The sequence below is a fragment of the Patagioenas fasciata genome, chromosome 8 (genome assembly GCF_037038585.1).
Source record: "Patagioenas fasciata isolate bPatFas1 chromosome 8, bPatFas1.hap1, whole genome shotgun sequence".
NCBI classification, from domain to species: domain Eukaryota; kingdom Metazoa; phylum Chordata; class Aves; order Columbiformes; family Columbidae; genus Patagioenas; species Patagioenas fasciata.
This window is the reverse complement of record NC_092527.1, coordinates 41,676,720-41,697,500: the sequence shown is the minus strand read 5'-3', so window position 1 is coordinate 41,697,500 and position 20,781 is coordinate 41,676,720. Positions and strand designations below refer to the sequence as shown.

The following is a 20,781-nucleotide window of genomic DNA, read 5'->3' as shown; positions in this document are numbered from 1 at the left end:
CAGCTCGCCGTCAACGTCTCCGAGACGTCACAAGCCAATGACCAAGGTAGGTGGCGTTTCAAGAGTTAATCCTTCACGCTCTTGGCTGTCAATCCGCGCTGATGTCACCCCTGCGTTCTGCCTCTTTCTATCTCCCTGTAGTCATATGTCTGATCGCGTAATGAAATGCCGTCTTTAACTTTCTCGTAATGTTTAATTCTTCCTGTTCTTCCGTTTACTGTTATCGTAAAGCACCTCCAGTGGAAAAAAAAACAAACCAAAAACAAACTGGCAAAGTGTAGAAAGCTCTTCGTTATTCCCAGTAAATATACAAGGTGTATGTTTATTATAAATTAATTATGTCTGGGTATCTCCACCTGGTTTTGGAATAGTTACACAGATGAATCTAATTTGATGTCTGTGATTTTTAAAATACTTTGTTTATAGGCATGTGTGACATATATGTTACTAATAAAAGTAATAGTTGATTTAATTTACCTGTTGTAATTGAAAATGCATGTAGCATATTGCATTTAAAATTAATTTTGATACTAATGAAAGGAGGGAAACAGGATTATTAGATATGTTCGAACCTGTATTTTTTGCTTGCAAAGTAATTATTAAATTGATTGCTCAGATAGGAACAAACTGTTGTTTGAAATCCCGATTCCGCTATGTTTCCTCTTCTACAAAGATTGTCTTTGAATGCGTTTCCAAGCTAATAAGCCTTACAAAATTCTGTACTCGATCTTGAATTAGTTTCCACCGATGGCTACACCTTACGCAAGTACGAGCTTGTCGTTAGTATAAAATTATCAATCATAAAACGAAGACCCCAAAACAGCCTTTTTAAACAAAACAAGTTTGTCGTGTCAGCTATGGCATTTGAAGGTCCGGAGAGGCCGGAAGCTCATGCAGTGCGTTGGTACCAAGCGCGACTCGAGCCTGTTGGTAATTGCTCCTAAAGACAAACGCGAAGGCACCTGCCACAGCTGGATCGAAGAGAGCTTTTGTTGGCTGTCTGTGCTAAGAGGAGACACAACATAGAGTGCTCGCAGATGATTTAAGTAGGCTTGGCGTGATAAGGTTATCTCCAACTGCAAGAGTTGATAGGGCAGTAAGAGACAACTTAGAGCAAAGCTGTGCAATCAATTAAAACTGTGTAATATATGCTGCATGAGGAAACCCCCCAGCCCTAAGTCTATCTTATAAAATAACATTATTTTTTTGGGGTGGGGGGGTTTCTAACACAGTAGGTTACAGTCGCAACACAAGCAGTGTTTCCCCGCGAGGATATGTTCCCAGCAGTACTCCTCAGCAGTCCAATTACAACACAGTCAGCAATAGCATGAATGGATATGGCAATGCCGGCATGCCCAATCTAGGTGTACCAGGTTCCCCTGGATTTCTTAATGGCTCCTCAGCTAACTCTCCTTACGGCAGTAAGTGTCTATTTTTGGTAACACATCATCATATAGATTCATATTTACTACAAAATCAAATACTTGCATTGTTTTGATTTCCTCTATTGTGAGCTACTGGATAAAAGGAGGGGTGACTCTGGAGGCTGGACGTAAAAATGAATATGATAAATTGATCTGTTTGTGCCATAATACAATCTCAGATAGAAAAAAAAAAAAAGAATAAACAAAATTGGACTGCACGATTTGTAAAGAAAGTCCAACACAAAAGAGTTTGCCTGTTATCCAGAGAGTGGCCAAGCCAAGGCATTTCATTTTTTTTCTTTTTTTTTTAATATATATTTTATATATATATATATATATATTTTAAGAGGCAAGGCCCTATCACTCTCTTTTTCCGTGTTTGCCGTGAAAACCTCAATCTGAGTCCTGATTATTTTTGCTTTATTGCAGTAGTGCCGTCAAGCCCTACCATGGCAGCCTCTTCGGTCACCCTCCCTTCAAACTGTAGCAGTACACACGGCATTTTCTCATTCTCACCTGCCAATGTCATCTCTGCAGTGAAACAAAAGAGCGCCTTTGCTCCTGTTGTCAGGCCCCAAGCCTCTCCTCCACCATCTTGCACCAGTGCAAATGGAAATGGACTTCAAGGTGAGCTGGATCTCTCTCGATTTTCTGTCTATTGCTTTTTATACACCTAAGCCCAGACCGCTTATTTGGGAGAAGAAAGGGACCTCGCTGGATTTTTAGGTTGCTGGTGCTCTCGTAGTGATGTAAGAGCAGAAGAAATGGGGTAGTGCAAATGGTACGCTAAGATTTTAAGCAAATCTTAGTTTACTTTTAATACCTGCACTAGGCAAAACACCAGCTGCTTTTCTGGCATTTTCCCCTTAGGAGTTTGTGCTTTAAATTTTAAAGTAAGACCGTACCCCCGAATGCTTCTCAGAGGTTTTGTGCACTCCTTGTGTTTATACGTTTTCCGAGCACGTTTCGACGGATGTTTAACACCAGCAGCATTCCAGCGTAATGCGGTGCGATCTCCTCATTTTACATATGGTGCAATACTTATTTTCCAATACCTCAGCCCAGTGTAAATCAGAGTAAGCTCTTCCTCAGTGAATTAACCTTCCCTTGGACTAGGTGCCCCCCCGAGCGGTGAGTCTGCATGCTCTGGTGGTCCCAGCTCACTCTCTTACTGTGGTGGTAGAGTGCTTTCTTCCCTAAATGAACAACTAAATATTTTAATTAAGGCAGGCAATTTTAAGCTTCTGCATTTTTTTAATCTGTGTGATTTCATGTGGGTAGTGTAATGAGCAATTTATAAATCAGTTGCAGAATTTCCGTGGTCACCTGCTGGGAGTGGGGCAGGAGGAATTGCGATACAGTGTGCGTTTGGTGGAAGAATAAAAATATGAACAAAGAAGTCTTCCCTTTTACGGCACACGTAACGTTTAGAAGATATTATTGTCAGATGCATTAGAGTCGTTGAAAAGGTTTGTTTGCCTCTGTTTTACAAATCATGAGCCTCATTGCACAGTGCAGAAAATTGAACCAGAAAGGGCTGCAGACGCTTTAACCGGGAGGTCGTCACTTCTCTTGACTTAGTTAAGATGTAGGTAGTGCCATATTCTTTATTTTAGAATATTTATGGTGTGATGGGCACTCGCAGGCAAACAGATGAAGGCAGATATTTAGATTTGCCAAACTAATTCTGGACACCTGCATTTTGTGGTATTTACCTTAAGGCACTTTGGAGAGACTCAGTCCCACAGTCCACCAAAAATGCCGGCCGTTCCAGACCAGGATCTCAACCTGGATGTCGCTGTAGCTTGTTCTTAACTTCTCGGCCCAAAGAGGCATCTGAGAGCTCCGTATGCACTCAGGTCAATGACGGGCTGAGGATCCAGCTACACAAATCTAATTGCAGGAGGGATGTTAAAGGAAAGGATAATTAGATCGACAATCTCCATCATTGCACATGTCTTTAGGGCAAGCTTTATGATGTTACTGTAAGCAGAAAACTATACCAGGTGTAAGGAGTGTTCTTAGAAAAGATCATCCATTCATAAAATAATCCAGTGGCCCACTTTTCTCTTTTTATAAAAAGACACTAGTGTAAAAAGTAAATACTGAAATAAAATTAATAAAATAAAATAGTAAAATAAATAAAATAATAAGGTAACACAGCTTAGATCTGAACAGCTATTCTTTAGCTGTTCTGTAGCAGGTATTTATATATGTTCTCATTAACTCATTGATATTGATTTACTCTTAAAAAAAAAATATTTAAAGACCTAAATTAAACTGGTCTAAACTTCTGTAATTTCAGTATGTAAATAAAAGGCTTCCCATCAGATATTCAAGGTATCAGATGCTTAAAAGGACTAGATTGTTGCAAAGTGGGATTTTCAGAAGGACTGGGCGGGTTAAATGCCTGCACTAAGCACTCAATCTCCCTTGGCACCTCCCCAAGCCCCCAGTGACCACCCATCTCCATCCTCAGCTACAAAACGCTCCTTGTATAAAAGCCCAGTATACGATTTCAAATCAACCAATACTGATTTTGTTGACCAGGTCCTGAAGTTAAGTCTTAGGCTGAGGCCCAGCTCAGCTCTGGACTAAGCCTCCAGGCCCAGACAGCCCACGGAAGGCTGGAAGATCCCTCCAACCCCGGGTCTTAGGATGCTGCAATCCAAGCTGCAGGGCTGGTGTGGCCCCTAACAAAGTCCAGCATCTCATGGGTGTTGCTAAAGCTCTAGGTCAGTTGTCCCCAGGACTTGCTATGCCCACCCCACTCAGCACTTCAGAAGCACGGAGGTGTTCAGATGTAGGGATGTGCAGAAACCTCAGGTTTTGGTTCAGCAACTGATTGATTCATTCAAAAATTAATAGACAGTTGGGAAAAAAAGCTAAACTTAATAGTTTTGTGTTGAGTAAAATGACTCAGAGAAATAGCAAGAACACCTTTCTGGTCTGGTAATTAGAGCATTGAGTTCCAGGGTTGTGACAAAAAGTTGATTGATTTCTGCAAAGTAGGTGATGGTCCATATGGTGAGAGTTAGGGTACTCTAGCAAAAGGTAAAATCATAGACTCATTAGGTGGGTTCAAGTCCCCTTGGACTGAGAGAAAAATCCAATTGCATCCGACATCTCTTTGGCGAGTTCCTTCCTCATCCCAGCACAGAGGCACCGGCACTTATTCCACCCAGAGCCACTGAGTGAATCCAGACCGAACTCAGGAGAGGTTTCAGGATGACACCACCTCACCCAGCTGTCCCCACACATCCCAGCCAGTGCCATGGACTGAATTTGGCAAGACAGGGATGAATTTGTCATATACTTCCCTCATGAGACATCATAGAGAAGAGCCAGCAAGGCAGGAGTTTTACTCATTACACTTTGTTTTACCTGTACAGTTATTTAGGGGGTTTCTGCTTTCTTATTCCCATTTTTTAAATCATTCCTCTGAAGGTTTGTTAGCACTGTGAAGAGGTAGAGTCAGATGAGAGCATGGCAACACCCAACAATTAACTGCCCCACAGACACGACTAATCCTTTCACAGCGATTTGGGGTTCATTAAACTGACCCTCGCTGCGTAAGCCACTGTAGGATTTGTCTATGTGCCAAAAAAATGCTGCTGTTGGTACATCTAAGATGCTGAGGAAGCAGGAGCAGAACTATGAAGCTCCACCTGGAGCTGAGATGGACCACTTTGTCTCCTCACATGGTCTAAAGCAGAGGTGGAGCCGCTCTACCTTCTGGCTTGTGGGAGCATCACTGAGTATCAGGACCACCCGAGCCCACCACACCAGAAGCAAGATCCTGCACTAGGAAGGACGTCCCCAAAAGGCCACTCTGTGTTTTAGGACTTAGTGCCAAAGCACGAACATGGAGAGGTCTGTAGCCAACAAGGGGAGGCACCTTTTTCCTAAAGACATCCGAGGCCGAGGTTAGGAACACCTTCCACTGCATATCCTACGATCAGAAAGCTTAATGCTTAATACTTTGTTGAGAGCAGGATGCTAGTGTATGGATTCCATAGGGCAGAGGGCCTTTTCCTGCTTAAAACAATAGACATATAAGGTATAAAATAATTTTTTTAGCAAGAAAGTGCTGGCTCGCTGTAAAGTTGGAAGTATAATATGTGTTCAAAATTTGGTTTTCAATTGTAATTTACTTTTTATAGATTGTGAAAGATATTGCTCTCTGGTTAAGCTTTATGATCGTAATGCAGAGCTAAAGGTTCTCTATATTATTTTAAAATTGCATTCTGCTTAATTTTCTGGTCTTCCCCTGGATGAAACTATTAAAATTATTATTAAAAAACTAGCCACCCCATTTTTCTTGAAAGCAGCATTTGGTACCAATTTGCACTGCGGGAAATGCACTGCAGAAATCCGCAATTGTCAAATGTTGCTACTAAACTAAATAGTGAAGTAAATGTCTGGAGCACCAATTTTGTAGCCCCCTTCCATTGTGCCACAGATAGAATTCAACAAGAACGACTCCATCATTTAAAATCAAGAATTCAGACTTTTTTCCCTTAGAAATATAAGCGTCAGGCAACCTACATTTTCACACAGCAAAAGCCAAACATGAGAGGACAACAAACGTGTGATTAAGATGTGCAGGGAATTAGAACCAAATAGCGATGTGCTGTTCACTAAAGTATGATGGAAAGACCCTATATTTTCCATTGACCTGTGGTGATCTTGATGTCCTGGGCAACTGATGGTTGCGTAAAAACATCCCCAAATGAGTTCCCATGTCCCCAGTTCAGATGTCCCCCATGTGCCCAAACCTCTCTGGGCTGCTTACGCAGCGCCAGGCATCCCAAGGACCAAAAACTCACAGATTAGTGGAAACATAATACGGAAACTAAATATTTTGGGTAGAAAAGGTCTCTTCCAATGTACGCGCTATTCTCCAGTTGAGTTTTGTAATTCAGTCACTGCTTAGGTTTAAAACATGTGATATTATTAATCACAAAAAATATCTTCCATTTTAATTTTGACACATTTGATACAATTTATAATTGGGGGATAAAGGTAGAAGAGGTGGAAAACTTTAACCTATGTCAAGAGCATCACTTGGGAGGTGTTGCACTGAGAACCAGTCCTTTGCAACAGCTGGCACAGCTGCCTGTGGACCAGAGTTGGAGCAAATTCTGGTTGCGCAGCCGCGGCTGCTGCAGGAGGTGACGTTACCTATGGCATGTGTACATACCCAGCTCTTCCAAACCGTAAAGCCGTAACAGCGAAGCTGAAATAAATTAATATTGTTGAAATTAATGAACTGAGAAATTGAAGTTCACATCACTACACGAACAAATTTATTAATATCTGTTGTACATAAATTAATGAGAAATATCATCATGGCAAAAATTAAACAACACTAAAATTAAAGACTGTCTAAATTATGTTTCTACCAAAGAGTTAACTAGGGAAAAAAACAGTAGTTGTTGGTACCTCAGGCTTTATCTGTTAAAAAAATAACGATATACTGGTCAAGGATATTGATCTTGTGCCTCTTTATGGCACTTGATCTCCAGAGTTGAGAATGGGGGTAGGTTACCTCACTTTGGTCTTAGTCCTCAGCTTGTTCAGCACCACTGTTATCCAGTAAAATGGTGGGAAATTAGGTTTTCTAGACAGGTGCTGGGTCTGGGCATGACACGGTGGTTGGATGTGGTGGTTGGACGCGGTGGTTGGATGTTATGGTTGGACACGGTGGTTGGCTGCAGTGGCTGGACGTTGTGGTTGGATGTGGTGGTTGGATGCAATGGCTGCACTCGGTGGTTGGACGCGGTGGTTGGAGGCGGTGGCTGGACATGATGGCTGGACGTGGTGGTTGGATGCGGTGGCTGGACATGGTGGTTGGATGCGGTGGCTGGACATGATGGCTGGACGTGGTGGTTGGATGCGGTGGCTGGACGCAATGGCTGGACGTGGTGGTTGGACGCAATGGCTGGACGTGGTGGTTGGACGCGATGGCTGGACGTGGTGGTTGGATGCGATGGCTGGACGTGGTGGTTGGATGCGGTGGCTGGACGTGGTGGTTGGATGCGGTGGCTGGACGCAATGGTTGGACGTGGTGGTTGGACATGGTAGTTGGTAGGTTCCCACCGCAGGGACGTCCCCGAGGGATGTGAGACATGAGCAGGAGCAACCATGGTGTTCCTCAACTCCTAGAGCCTGGTCCCCACTTCGCTCTTAGCTGGGATTCGGGATGCTCCGGGTACAAAAACCCCCTCAGAACCTCCGTCCCTTCTGAGAAGCCCCACGGAGCACTGGGTGGGGAAAAGTCCATGTCCGCGGTCCCTCGGTCCGAGGGTCCCAGCGCTGCATCCCCCGTCCCGAGCATCGCGGTTGGGTTGAACCCGACGTGCCTTACACAAACGTGCTAATAACGCCTCATCTTTTTCTTCTCTTTGTTTTCTGTTTCCTTCCCTTTCAGCGATGTCTGGGCTTGTAGTCCCGCCAATGTAAAGTCACTTTTGTTTACCTACCGTACGACCAAGCTTCAGAGGACGGGCTTAGGGGACAAGTTTAGTATATTAAGACATGCTGATGGAAACAGTATCTTCACACAGAATCAGCAACAAACCGAAATGCTACAAAAAAAATAAAGAAAAAAGAAAAAAAAAAAAAGACTTTGTTTAAAGATTTTATTTAAACTATTAAGAATCTACATGCAAACAACCTACTTCTTCATGAACAATTCCATTTTATTGACTGAATTTTTCTCATATTTTCACATTTCTCAGTCCTGAAGAATAAGGAGAAAGCGACGCCTATTTTGTATAAAGTTTCTGATTACGTCTTGGCTATGTCTAGTACTTGCTATGTGTTGGGAGAAACTTTGTGGATGCACCATTTTGATTATCATGAAACACTGATGAAAAATGCCTCCGAACATTTTTCTGTACTCATAACTAGATTCACAATGGTTGTGTATCTCTATAATGTGAAATATTTTTTTGTGGTGGAACAAAGGGGGCCAAGGAGGTTCCGAGCCATCCAACTGGAAAAAACATAAAAATACAAAAAAAAAAAAGAATAAAAAAAAAAAAAGGATGAATATATGATTAGAAAAGCAAAAAGCGGGGTGGGGGCGGGCGCGGGAGGGTGGATCATTGCTTAACTTCATCTTAATGAAATGGAACTTTGTAACTTATTGTAGTTAGAAATGGTAACTTTGATATTGAATTCTCTTGCCTTCAACAAGCACACTGACAGAGAAAGAGAGAAAATTGCTACTGTCTGTTGGTTAAACAAGATATACTTCCACTGCTAGAGCTTCCTGTTGAGCAAGTGTGAGCTGCAACATTTTTTCAACTTTTGCTAGCACTGTATACTATTGCATTCTTAGGCTACTGTGAAGTCTATGTTTCTTGTACCAGAAAATTGTCCTTTTGACTTCTAGATCCTTCTTCCCTAATGTGTTTTGTATGTGGTTATAAAATTGTAGACTTTTGTGATTTTGCCAAAGTTGTAGCTAAATATTTATACACTTGTCTTGAATTTTTTTCAGATCCACTTAAATATTTAGAAAAGCGAATTTTATTCCTTATGGAGCCTATAAGGAATAAAATAGTCTTGTTCATTGCAACACTTTCTTTCACATAAACACTTGCAGTCACTAAGGGAATTTATTTTGTAACATATCGACTATAAATATTGTATTTATCTTTGAGATTTTGTATATTGCTTTTCATCTTGGTTTTTTTTCCTGTATGTATTGGGTTTTGTTCTGGCCCGGTATTGGGTTTGTTCTGGCCTGGTGTTGTGATGCTGAGAGAAGCATTAAGCCAAGAACCGCTGCCTTCACCTTTTCCTTTAAAATAAATGAGCGTCCGTACATTTCATTTGTACTTCACAAAGTTGCTATTATTTAGACTTTCCATCCTCCTCCTTTTTTTTTTTGTTATTATTTTTTTGAGGAAAATTCAAATTCATTGTTTATTTTTATATTATTCTTAAGTTATCAGAACGAATAATTTTGAAAAAAGAAAGTTGTTTGTTGTATAGTCAAATCAGAATCGTGCCACATGGCTGTAATGAATACTAGTAGAATATGTGCATGTGATACAGCCACAAGAAAGATGAATCTCTTTTGTGGTTGCGTTTCTTTTTAATTTTCTTTATTTTTTTTTTAATTTTTTCTTATTTTATTTTATTTTAATTTTAAAGATTGTAAAAAGTCATTGTCAGCTGCCACCCACGACTTTGCCACAGAGCTGAACGTGTTTACTGCCAAAATTCAGAGGCCTAAAGCTTCAAATAAATTCACTTCTGATGTTTTAATTCAAACGTTTGCCACATTAACTTCTCTGATGCCTTAAAAGTGAACTTCTCCGAAGAACCTTTGTGCTGTTTTACCAATCACAGGCTTACACCGCGATTGTGAACAATCACGACTTCATTTGGGTGATTTCTGGTGTAAAAACCAAACAAACAGAAAAGCACAAACCTGGGGTAGAACGAAATCACTCCTTTCTGTGTGGATTTTCTGCTGCACTCTGCATCCCCCAACCCTGCACTGGTGAAAAGAGAGAAAGGTTGCACGTGAGATCACCATCATCCATCAGTTTTCGATGTTTGGGGTTGGTTTATTTAGGTTTATTTCCTTTTTCTATGGGATTTTTGTATGGGCCCCGCAGGTGACTGTGCATTTAAACCGGAACGACCCCGCCGTGTATTGTGGCTGTTGGTGCCAAATCCAGCCAGAGAAACGTGGAGTTTCTTTTCCTTATTCCTATTATTTTCCTTTGCACTAACCACTTCGCAACCTCAGCCCTGCAAAGCGCGTTGCAAACTGCAGCAGAATTCGACTTCTTAACCAAAAAGGAGGGATTTTTGTTGTTTTGTTTTTTTTTTTTGAAATTATTTTTTTAATTTTAAATTTCTTTCCGGTCAAAAAAAAAAATGCACATTTTAGTCAAGGGTTTCAAAAACCGCTGGAGCGTAGCACAGCGAAAGATGCTGCACGCCTTGCCTTTGTGATTGAGAACCAACGACTGGGGCTTGGCTAAGTGGAAAAGCCTGAGAAGTCACTTTGGAACTGAATCAATCACCTCCGTCCTATTTTGCCTGAATAAGGTCCTATTCTCCAGAAAAAAGGTCACGTGTACATGTTAAGAAAGTTTGCAAGTTTCCTCATAAATGCAACCTGTTTGTGTTTTAGATTACTTAGTCAATGCACCCATCGCTTCATTGTCTCCAGACGGAAAAAGCTTCACTAAATGGTAGATTTTACTGTTAAAGACCCTACAATAAGATTGTTTTATCTGTACATTTTTTCATATATTTAACTGTATAAAAAAATGTTCATTTTACACAATATTTAATTAAAGTATTTCTTGTCTGTGAATTTCATTTTTTAGTAATTTTATCTGGTTTGATTATTAAAAAAAAAAAAAGTGACTAAACGTAAAAGAAAATATTGCAACACCGGGGGTTTCATTTCTAAATATCAGAATTTATGTCTCGTTTAAGAAAAAGCCCAAACCTTGGAGCGGGGGTTTCGGTGCCGAGGATGATGAGGAGGGACAAGCCCCTCTGCTTGTCGCTCCTTGCTGAAGCATTTCACCGAAACCCCTTTTGGAAAGCGAATGTAACCGTAGAGTATTTCTTTTTTTCCTATTTTAAAATCGTATTGTAAAAGTCTGTAAACAGGAAAAGTTATTTTAAACGCGGCACAACCCAAATTTTCCGTGCGGCGCTTTGGCAGCGAAGGTCGACGTGCTCGTCGTGTAAATGCCGATAAGGAAGAGAATGCTTTTGCTAATTATAATACTGACCACAAATATTTCACCCTCTGGAACCCGGAGCTCCCAGGTACCACTAAATGTATGTACTCGTGTGTATGTCTGTAGTTCCCAGTGCCACCGTGTGCCCGGCTCTCTCCTTCATCACCTCGCGCTTCATTAATTAAGCCACGCAGTGCGATGAGAAGGTGCAGCTCACCGCACTCACCATTCACAAAGAAGGAAAAACAGGCTATTTAACTATGTTCCCTTTTTTCTCCAGTATTTACATAGTTTTTATGTTTGATGAAAATAGATGTTAAAAATATAGAGCACTTTGGATTATTATTATTCTTATGCGCTGACAATTGTTCTACTTTGCATATGTATCATCTGTGTATCGTGTTTAAACAGCGGCATAATCAGATGCGTCCCGCTAAAAAATAAGATGGTTTATAGGGATGAAAGCCTGCACGATGCCTACTGGCGCTTCTCCTTTTAGGTTTCGTTTCAAAGGGTTGAATAATGAGCATCTAAACGGTTCGTCTGCCTTTCAAGGCAAAGAAAATACAAAAGAAAATACATTTTGTGCTAGGAATGACAAGTCCTAGAGCGATCCACCACCTACAACACGTCCCTATCTGTAACTCCGTTATAGCCCCGGCGAGAAAATATGTTGCGCCAGCCTTAGCGAGTTTAGACATAGGAAGATGATAAAAATTCCTTAATCAAAACGAGGGAACAGAGTCTCTAAAAGTATATGCCAATTATTGCAAAGCAGGTTTTTAAAGTCTTTCAAGCTTTTAAAGATTATTCAAAGCACTTGAAATAGGCTTCAATCTAATGCCTCATTTCATTGCATTAAACAGCCTAGTTAATAAAGAATCAATATATTCAAAGGGCAAGGTTATCTTTTGTCTATAAGGGGTGGTGTCATTCTGAACCTTTTATAGTTCAGATGCTGAAAAAGACCTCATGAAATCCATACTCATCAAGTGGGTCAACTAGAGCAATAAAGAGGCCTCGGAAAGAATGGTTGCACTCCTTTAAAACAACTATAAGTCTTATCTCCCCGCATGGCGCTCGCCCGGCTCCGCCACAAAATGTCAATTTCTCATCAAGACAAGAGGCCCGGCGATAATTTTTTGCTAGAGCATACACACAATTAGGAGAATGCAGAAAGGGCCCATCAGTGATTTGTAGCTTATTATGTCAGCGGCAAGCTGCGATCCGCCGCTAAGCAGATAATAAGGGCTGTTGATAACTGAAGTGTCAATACGCCCAAGAACGATTTTTGAATGTGAGCCCTTGTGCTTTTCCTGCCCCCTCCCCGCGCAGATCGCGGGGCCGATAACGGCGCCTCTGCCAACCCGACACCGCGCGCCGGACCCCACAATTAATGCCGTGAATAAACAGCACAAAAGAGTTTGGATTCTTTATACTCTCTGAGACAATTCCCCGTTTTACCCTTCAAGGAGTTCTTTTATGTTCGGATAACGTGGCTTTTAATGAAATTTAAACTCATCAGAGGAAATCAAAACCCTCAAATCAGATTACAAATTGATTTTTCTTTTTTGGTGACTTGTCATTATACAACGTACCGCCCTCATTTTACAGGAGAAGGAAGAGAAAGCGCCCAGGCTGGAGTCACAGTGCACACAGACTCCACAAAGCATATGGAGGAGTTCCTAACGTCCCACAAGTAATAAAAAGTTGGCATGTGCCATTTAAAAAGTGACCATTACCTCTACCCAGACACTTTATAAACTGCTACAGCTTTAAATGAAATTAACCACACTACATCTATAAATTGTATGAATCAAATAATTAAACCCAAGTTACCTCTTTTTCTCCTATATAGTGCTAAACTTCATTGTTATGCACAAGAAGTCAGATATTATTTCTCAGCGTTCAGGTCAAAAGTAACTAATGGAGGATGTGAGTCCTGGGCTGGTTCCCCAGTTCAGCTGTTGCCATTGCAAGGGCAGTTTGGCCAGATAAAATACGATGCTAAAGATACGGGTGATACAGTAATTATCTTTTTTTTTAATTTCTTACACATTAAAATAAAGTAACAGTTGTACTGAAACTGCTGTGTTTCATCTTTGTTGACTTTGTACTATTACTGAAAGGACATTGTGCAAAAAAGGGTGCAGCTAATTGGTCACAAACCGGTACATTTTTGGTGTCCACAGCGTTCTTAGAGGGTTTCAGTTGTTATGTGACTTTTTTTGCTTTTACCTTCAGATAAATTAAACTGTTTGAGAAATGACTTTATAACAAAAGGCACCAACTACCCCCAGAACAGACCAAGTGGGGGTACAAGGAAATTACTTGGAAATAATACGGAAGTTACCTGGAAATTAGCGGGAAGCTGCTCCGCGGGGTGGGAGGTGCTGGAACACCACAGAAGTTTGCAGGGGGGGTTCCTGTGTATTGGTTCTGCTGTGCTCACCACCTTCAAAAAGAAAGAAAGCAAGAAAGAGAAGCAATTGCTGTGGACTCTGCCTCACAGGCACAGAAGTACTTTGAAACCACGAGTAGAAATGATAATACACAACCTCTAATAACCATCTGATCTTAATGGTCTCTCCCAACTAAAATGATGCTATGATTCCATTTGGGTGGGGCAAGTGTAGCTAAAGAAAGGAAGATAAAAGCTAAAGGAAGGAGGAGCCATGCCACGGAGTGGAAATTCATCCCACGTGCTTCTTCGCCTTCCTGGTTTGTCAATGTGTCTCATCTTGGAGCACGTCATGAATCCAACAAACGCTGCAACATCCAAAGCAGCTCTAAAATCCAAGATTTTCCCCTGGTTACTGCATTTACTTCATCCCTTAAGACACAACCTGGCCAAACGAGCCAAGGCTTGGGTGGGGACCAAACCACACCCATGGGTGGGAACCACCCACCATCATCTCCACACAACGCACCTGAGCCGACTCACCCAGCAGGCTGGAGGCAGAAAGGGGTGAGCACGGGAGCAGGGGGGGCCCAAAACAAAGTGACTTTATAAGCTTAGGCACTTATTTAGACAAGCAAATTATCTGCGTGAGGGAAACATTGACCATAAATTAATTTGGAAGAAAAGTTTCCAGAACGTGCCCAGCATGTAGCATGGCCTGAAATGGGAATGGTAATTGGGTACGTCTTTGGATAAATGTTAGAACAAGGCCATGGGGACATGGTGTGTCACAGCGTCCTCGTGCTACATGGGCAGAGCAGCTCTGAACCTGCTCAGGGTTCCCCCTCCTGCCTGGAAACCAGTGAAACAGAAATTGTAGGTGCTTTGTAAAATAAAGAATACCTGGTTACCACCTTTCTTTGCAAGTTTTAAGGAAGCTGAAGGGCCACCAACGCTGAAACAAAACCTGGAAGGTCCACACAGCCAATGTCCTGCTCCTGCTGAGGGCGAGGAACTTAGTAGTGGAAGAGCTGTAATAAAACCTGTGTCCTTCCCTGACGAAGATCTTGAAGACAAGCAGCATGATACAAAAATTCTTGGTGAAATGGCCTGAGGGGAATAGGAAAGAAATAAAGTCTGCAGAGAAGGGTAGAACTGAGTTAATCAAGGGAACAAAGTTTGTTTGACATCAGAAACCGGGACGGGGTGGGGGGAGCGTGGTGGGTTGAACGTTGGGTGCTGTCTGCAAGGAGGCCCCAGCAGCTCCTTCTCCCTACAGTGTCACTGTGGTCACCACACCAACCCATAGCACAACTCATCACTGCTCTGCCCATCATGGGAGTATCAGTGCTAAGGGCTTGCAGAACCAATAATGACTTTTCATTGAATAAGGAGGGAGGAAAAGAGAAAAAAACCCTTACCACTGATCTTTTTAGAAGGTAAATTGACTGACAAAAGTTTCATGAAATATTTTAGTAAGAGAAGGTTGTCAAATAAAAAGGGTTTGGGTTTTCTTGCAAGGACAGAAGCTTCAACCACTGATGAACATCCATGTCTCTCATTCAGTTCTGCTTCATTTTTGGTCCACAGTGCCACATCTGCATGACCTGGGGACTGGGTACTCGTTTCGGTTCTTTTCCCGTGTTGCACCCCAAGCCAGGCTGAGCTGCCCAAAAGTTGGCACCTGGATGTCGCTTCACAGGACGGGTCCTGTTGGGTTTGTGTTTCCGTTGAGTGAGAAGTCAAAGCCATCGCAGTGGGTCAGCAAACCCAGCACTGACATCCATTAGTACAAACAAGCACCACTATTCTCTTCTTCTACAACAGAAAGGAGCCAGATCGCAGGTGGATGGAGAGGGAGTGCGGCAGACAAGAGCTTTACCCTCTTTCCATGCTGTATTGGTGCTTTCTGGTGGGTGCCATGCATGGTCACTATGGCTGGGAGACCCTTAAAAGGTCTTTCAGGAGCCTTTCAGAAAATCCTAATATTTAATAAAACATAAAAACAAAGGAGCATTGTTTTTTATGGAAAAAGTACTCATAGGACTTTAAGTTTTCAGTTCCAAACCAGTATTTATGGGCTCAACCCTGCTGAAATAACGCTCAAGACCTGTTGTTTTACAGAGGTCTAAGCCAAACCCTCCTTCTCACCTTAGTCCAGGGCTGCACGTCCGCACCAGGGGACTTGCCAAGACCCATCAGCAGCTCAGCCCTGAGGAGGGACCTGTCCTGAGCATGGAAAATTCACACCAAGAGCAGCACTTCTGAGAGAAATGGTGTCCTGAACATCCCTCTTTATGGCATCACACATCAAGACGGGCAAAACGCTCTGCTCTCCAGAGCTGTAAAATGCCATGACCAAGAAACCGGAATAGCTCAAAGTAATAAATATATATATAGTAGAGCAATATCAGCTACACATTTCCATTACTGATGTAAATGAAGAAATCTGCAATAAACCATTTTAAACTTTAATTTTTTTTAATTAGCCTGGCAAGCAGCTGACAGAAGCAAATCACCAAATCATCATCTGCTCAGGCTTTCCAGGAGCTGCCCCAAAATGTGATGGAAATAACCCATAGGAGAGGAGCAAGAGGACGGTTTTCTCACCCAAACCATGCGATGGGGATGAGGGGACCCTTGGAACGGCCTCATCTGCCACTGGTCGATGCAGAAGGTGATGGATCTCAAGCCAGTTCACCAGAGCTGCTCAAGCAAGAGCAACAACTTGGCAGTTCAATGCAACACAGACGCAACAGTTTGAGACAGAGATAGGAAAATAAAGACTTTTCTTCTGGTTCTATGCTGAAATTTTCTGTTCTTAACTGAAGCTGACATAAATAATTTGTGTGAGCTGCCCATACTTTGCACTCTTGGAGTAAATTCAAATACAAGCAACGGCAGAAGGAGTAGGTATGGATGCAAACCCAAACATCTCAGCAGTCACAACTGGACATCCTCCAGGTCAAAGTTCAAAAACTGTCAAATTTCTCTTAACATTCTTGTGACATCCCGATCAAAAGAGAAAGTATTCCCGTTGTCAGACCCTAATGGCTATTCTGCCCCACATTTTTAATAGGAAGATGGAATAGTTATGAGTTGTGAGCCTATAACACACCCTCACCGGGAAGCCCTTGGTGCTGGTGAGCCCAGAGAAAATACCAGATAGATCTGGGATACTCTTGGTTTTAGTATCTTGAAGGGCATGATGATCAGAAACAATCTATTCCCTTTTTTGACAATGGATAATAATATCTCATTTATGTATTAACTTCATTAATGTATTTAATTAACTTCATGTGCAGAACATGTGTAAAGAAACACGCTCCTTTTGCATCCAGCAGTATTTTGGTGGGTCTGTTTAGCTGATTAAATTAATGCTGTTCTCACCACAGTGTTACCAAACTCTTATTTCCACCCAAAAAGAACTTGACAACCCATATAATAAAAAAGAAATGCAACATTCAGCATTTTCATCCATGTAAAGGTATAAAACACATAATCAGATTATGAAGTATAATTGCATACACGAATGTAAATAGATGAAATAATACGGCGTAGCTTCCAGCTAAAGGAAGTGCATATTCAGTAAGATCCCTAGATTTGAACTTCAATAGTTAGAATTTGTTGATAATAAGATAATCCCTCCTTAGCAGAATAAGCAGATGTTCTGGAAAAAATAAAGAAAAGGGTAGATCAGACAGCAGGTTTTCCCTCATTTTTAGGGGAAATCATATTTGAAAGCCAGCCCGAATGGGTTTGGGATTGAATTTTCTTTAAATTTTGAGGGAAATGGACTTGTAGATTCATTTTTTTTCCTCCTAGTAAAGTTTTGGGTTCTTTCCTTTTTCCTTTCTTCCTCTCCCTTGCCATCCCCTGGAGCGGGGTCTGGGCCGGCAGCTCCTGCACATCTGAAATCAAGTCATCCCACAAGCCTCAGCCTTTTGACTTTTCCATTCCCAGCAACGCGCCCTTCCTTTTATATCTGCTTTAATTGGGATTTAGCGATTAGGCTCCTTGCGCTACTCATTAAAAGGCTTTGCTTTCCCCGCAGAGCCCTCGCGCGTCCTCTCCCCGTCACCGACTCCGCTGTTGGATCTGGCAGGGATTTGGAAACAATAAAGTTTGGGATCAATCCTTCTGTTTCCACCCGCGCTCTCCCAAAGTTTCGGTAGGAAAACGCAACGTTGGCCAACGTTGTCCGAGCTCTCCAGGAGCTGCCCCAAAATGTGATGGAAATAACCCAGAGGAGAGGAGCAAGAGGACAGATTTCTCACCCAAATCATGCGATGGGGACGAGGGGACCTGTGGAACGGCCTCATCTGCCACCGGTCGATGCAGAAGGTGATGGATCTCAGGCCAGTTCACCAGAGCTGCCCAAGCAAGAGCAACAACTTGGCAGTTCAATGCAGCACAGGCGGGGACACCTCTTTGGGTAATATTTTCCCAGTTCCGGGTGACGCAAAGAAGATCCAATATTACCCTTTACTATCCGTGTGCTGCAACCCACAGTAACTTATTTAATGTCGCTTCCTATTTTTTCTCTTAGTTCCACCTTCAAAGAACTTCCCGATGTTTTGGTGGTGGTGCTGTGCTGAAGTGGAGCACATATTGGCTGGAATTGTGCTTTTTAGGCTGCATTTCGCTGTGTGGTTAAAGCTCGTGAGTCCCGGCACGGCTCCGGCCGCTCAGGATCATCGCGTTGCCGAAGGGATGCCAGCGATGTTTGAGCTTCAAACAAGGCGGATCCGCTCACCGCTCAGCACCCCCTGCCCGCGGCCCCAGCGCGCAGCTCAGCCCGGATTAAACGCTGCGGTCGGGGATAACCCGGCCCCGCTTTGCTGATTTGAAAGACATGAAGCGGGTCATGCGAAGCCGCCTCCACCGCCGCCATGGCGAGGTGCAGCCGTGGCAATTAGTAAAATCAAGGTGTATTTCCTACATCATGCAGCTGGGGGCATTTTGCAACTCATTTTGCCGGAGAAAACTTGTTATTTAATTGCCTTTGCTGCTGCTGGATCAGATTCAAAATGAGTGGGAATACCAGGTCCTGCCAGATATATTCAATCACATTACTGCTTTTTTTTCCCTGAATGGATTTGATGTGCCAGTAAGCAGCGAAGCAGTTAAATACGGACATGGGGATGCCAGCAACGCTGCGATTTCAAAGTGAACACCCCACCAAGATGAATGAGGAAAACCTACGTCTCCCTCAATGTTCCTCTCTGTCCCTGTGGCGAGTTTAAGGGGAAGATAATTCATGATGGTTTGGCCAATTGGTGGGAGTAGGACATTTTCTATTCGTTCTCATAAACCAGGAATAACACCTTATGTGCCCTCAAAATAAATATATAAAAAAGACTGTTAAAATTCAGAATTAGGGGTGAGCTGAGGCCAGGCCTCGTGGATGGTGGGGATGGGGCACAGTGGTGGCATCACACCAGTCCTGTCCCACCGGAGGGGATGGGACATTTCCAGCCACCGCATCCTTGTGTCCAAGTAAAACTGGGTGGAGAAGGCAAAAACGATACGTCTAAATGAGTCCAATACTGATTATTAAGTTCCTAAGAGGCAATCTAATTTAGCTACATAAAATCATGAAAGGGAAAGAATTAATTGATACTAATGAGTTATACGAGATAGCATCATAATTAATTCCTAAATAGAAAGAGGACATAGGCTGGAGAGAGGGGGGGAAATAAGACTGGCCTAAATATCGTAATAGATTGCAGAGGGTATTTGAAATGAGAAACAAACTGCCAAAGTCAGAGTGGGACAGAGGGACGAAATCTCTGAACATGCCACTAAAAGCCTTTTCCACATCGCCCCGACAACATCGAAAATGGGGAAGCTCGAGTTCCACTTTACTGAGCAGCCCTCCCAGTGCTGCCAGGGCTTTACACCAGGGAGCAGGTCCCTCATGGCGGGGTGCAGGGGTTTACACCAGGGAGCAGGTCCCTCCTGGCGGGGTGCAGGGGTTTACACCAGGGAGCAGGTCCCTCATGGTGGGGTGCAGGGGTTTACACCAGGGAGCAGGTCCATCATGGCGGGGTGCAGGGGTTTACACCAGGGAGCAGGTCCCTCATGGCCGGGTGCAGGGGTTTACACCAGGGAGCAGGTCCCTCATGGCGGGGTGCAGGGGTTTACACCAGGGAGCAGGTCCCTCATGGCCGGGTGCAGGGGTTTACACCAGGGAGCAGGTCCCTCATGGGGGGGTGCAGGGGTTTACACCAGGGAGCAGGTCCCTCATGGCCGGGTGCAGGGGTTTACACCAGGGAGCAGGTCCCTCATGGGGGGGTGCAGGGGTTTACACCAGGGAGCAGGTCCCTCATGGGGGGGTGCAGGGGTTTACACCAGGGAGCAGGTCCCTCATGGCGGGGTGCAGGGGTTTACACCAGGGAGCAGGTCCCTCATGGCGGGGTGCAGGGGTTTACACCAGGGAGCAGGTCCCTCATGGCCGGGTGCAGGGGTTTACACCAGGGAGCAGGTCCCTCATGGCGGGGTGCAGGGGTTTACACCAGGGAGCAGGTCCCTCATGGGGGGGTGCAGGGGTTTACACCAGGGAGCAGGTCCCTCATGGCTGGGTGCAGGGGTTTACACCAGGGAGCAGGTCCCTCATGGCGGGGTGCAGGGATTTACACCAGGGAGCAGGTCTCTCCTGGCGGGGTGCAGGGGTTTACACCAGGGAGCAGGTCCCTCATGGCTGGGTGCAGGGGTTTACACCAGGGAGCAGGTCCATCATGGCGGGGTGCAGGGGTTTACACCAGGGAGCAGGTCCCTCATGGTGGAGTGCAGGGGTTTACACCAGGGAGCAGGTCCCTCATGGCTGGGTGCAGGGGTTTACACCAGGGAGCAGGTCCCTCATGGCTGGGTGCAGGGGTTTACACCAGGGATCAGGTCCCTCATGGTGGAGTGCAGGGGTTTACACCAGGGAGCAGGTCCCTCATGGCTGGGTGCAGGGGTTTACACCAGGGAGCAGGTCCCTCATGGTGGGGTGCAGGGGTTTACACCAGGGATCAGGTCCCTCATGGCTGGGTGCAGGGGTTTACACCAGGGAGCAGGTCCCTCATGGTGGAGTGCAGGGGTTTACACCAGGGAGCAGGTCCCTCATGGGGGGGTGCAGGGGTTTACACCAGGGAGCAGGTCCCTCATGGCCGGGTGCAGGGGTTTACACCAGGGAGCAGGTCCCTCATGGTGGGGTGCAGGGGTTTACACCAGGGAGCAGGTC

At 43.9% G+C, this 20,781-nt stretch overlaps 1 protein-coding gene across 17 annotated transcripts in view; it reads left to right on the top strand.

Moving 5' to 3' along the window:
- EBF3 (EBF transcription factor 3) overlaps nucleotides 1-8,051 on the top strand; it is a 125,950-nt gene extending 117,899 nt beyond the window's left edge. For 6 of the 17 annotated variants that reach the window (XM_071812248.1, XM_071812247.1, XM_071812251.1 and 3 more), the window contains 4 exons: nucleotides 1-46; nucleotides 1,233-1,421; nucleotides 1,854-2,051; nucleotides 7,858-8,051. The exon at nucleotides 1-46 is cut by the window's left edge and continues 132 nt beyond it. In XM_071812248.1, coding sequence (XP_071668349.1) covers nucleotides 1-46; nucleotides 1,233-1,421; nucleotides 1,854-2,051; nucleotides 7,858-7,889 — 465 coding nt within the window. In that variant the 3' untranslated portion in view covers nucleotides 7,890-8,051. The remainder of the gene's footprint in view (nucleotides 47-1,232; nucleotides 1,422-1,853; nucleotides 2,052-7,857) is intronic. The other 11 variants (XM_071812252.1, XM_071812249.1, XM_071812253.1 and 8 more) reach the window with 3 other exon arrangements.
- Nucleotides 8,052-20,781: the final 12,730 nt, after the last annotated feature.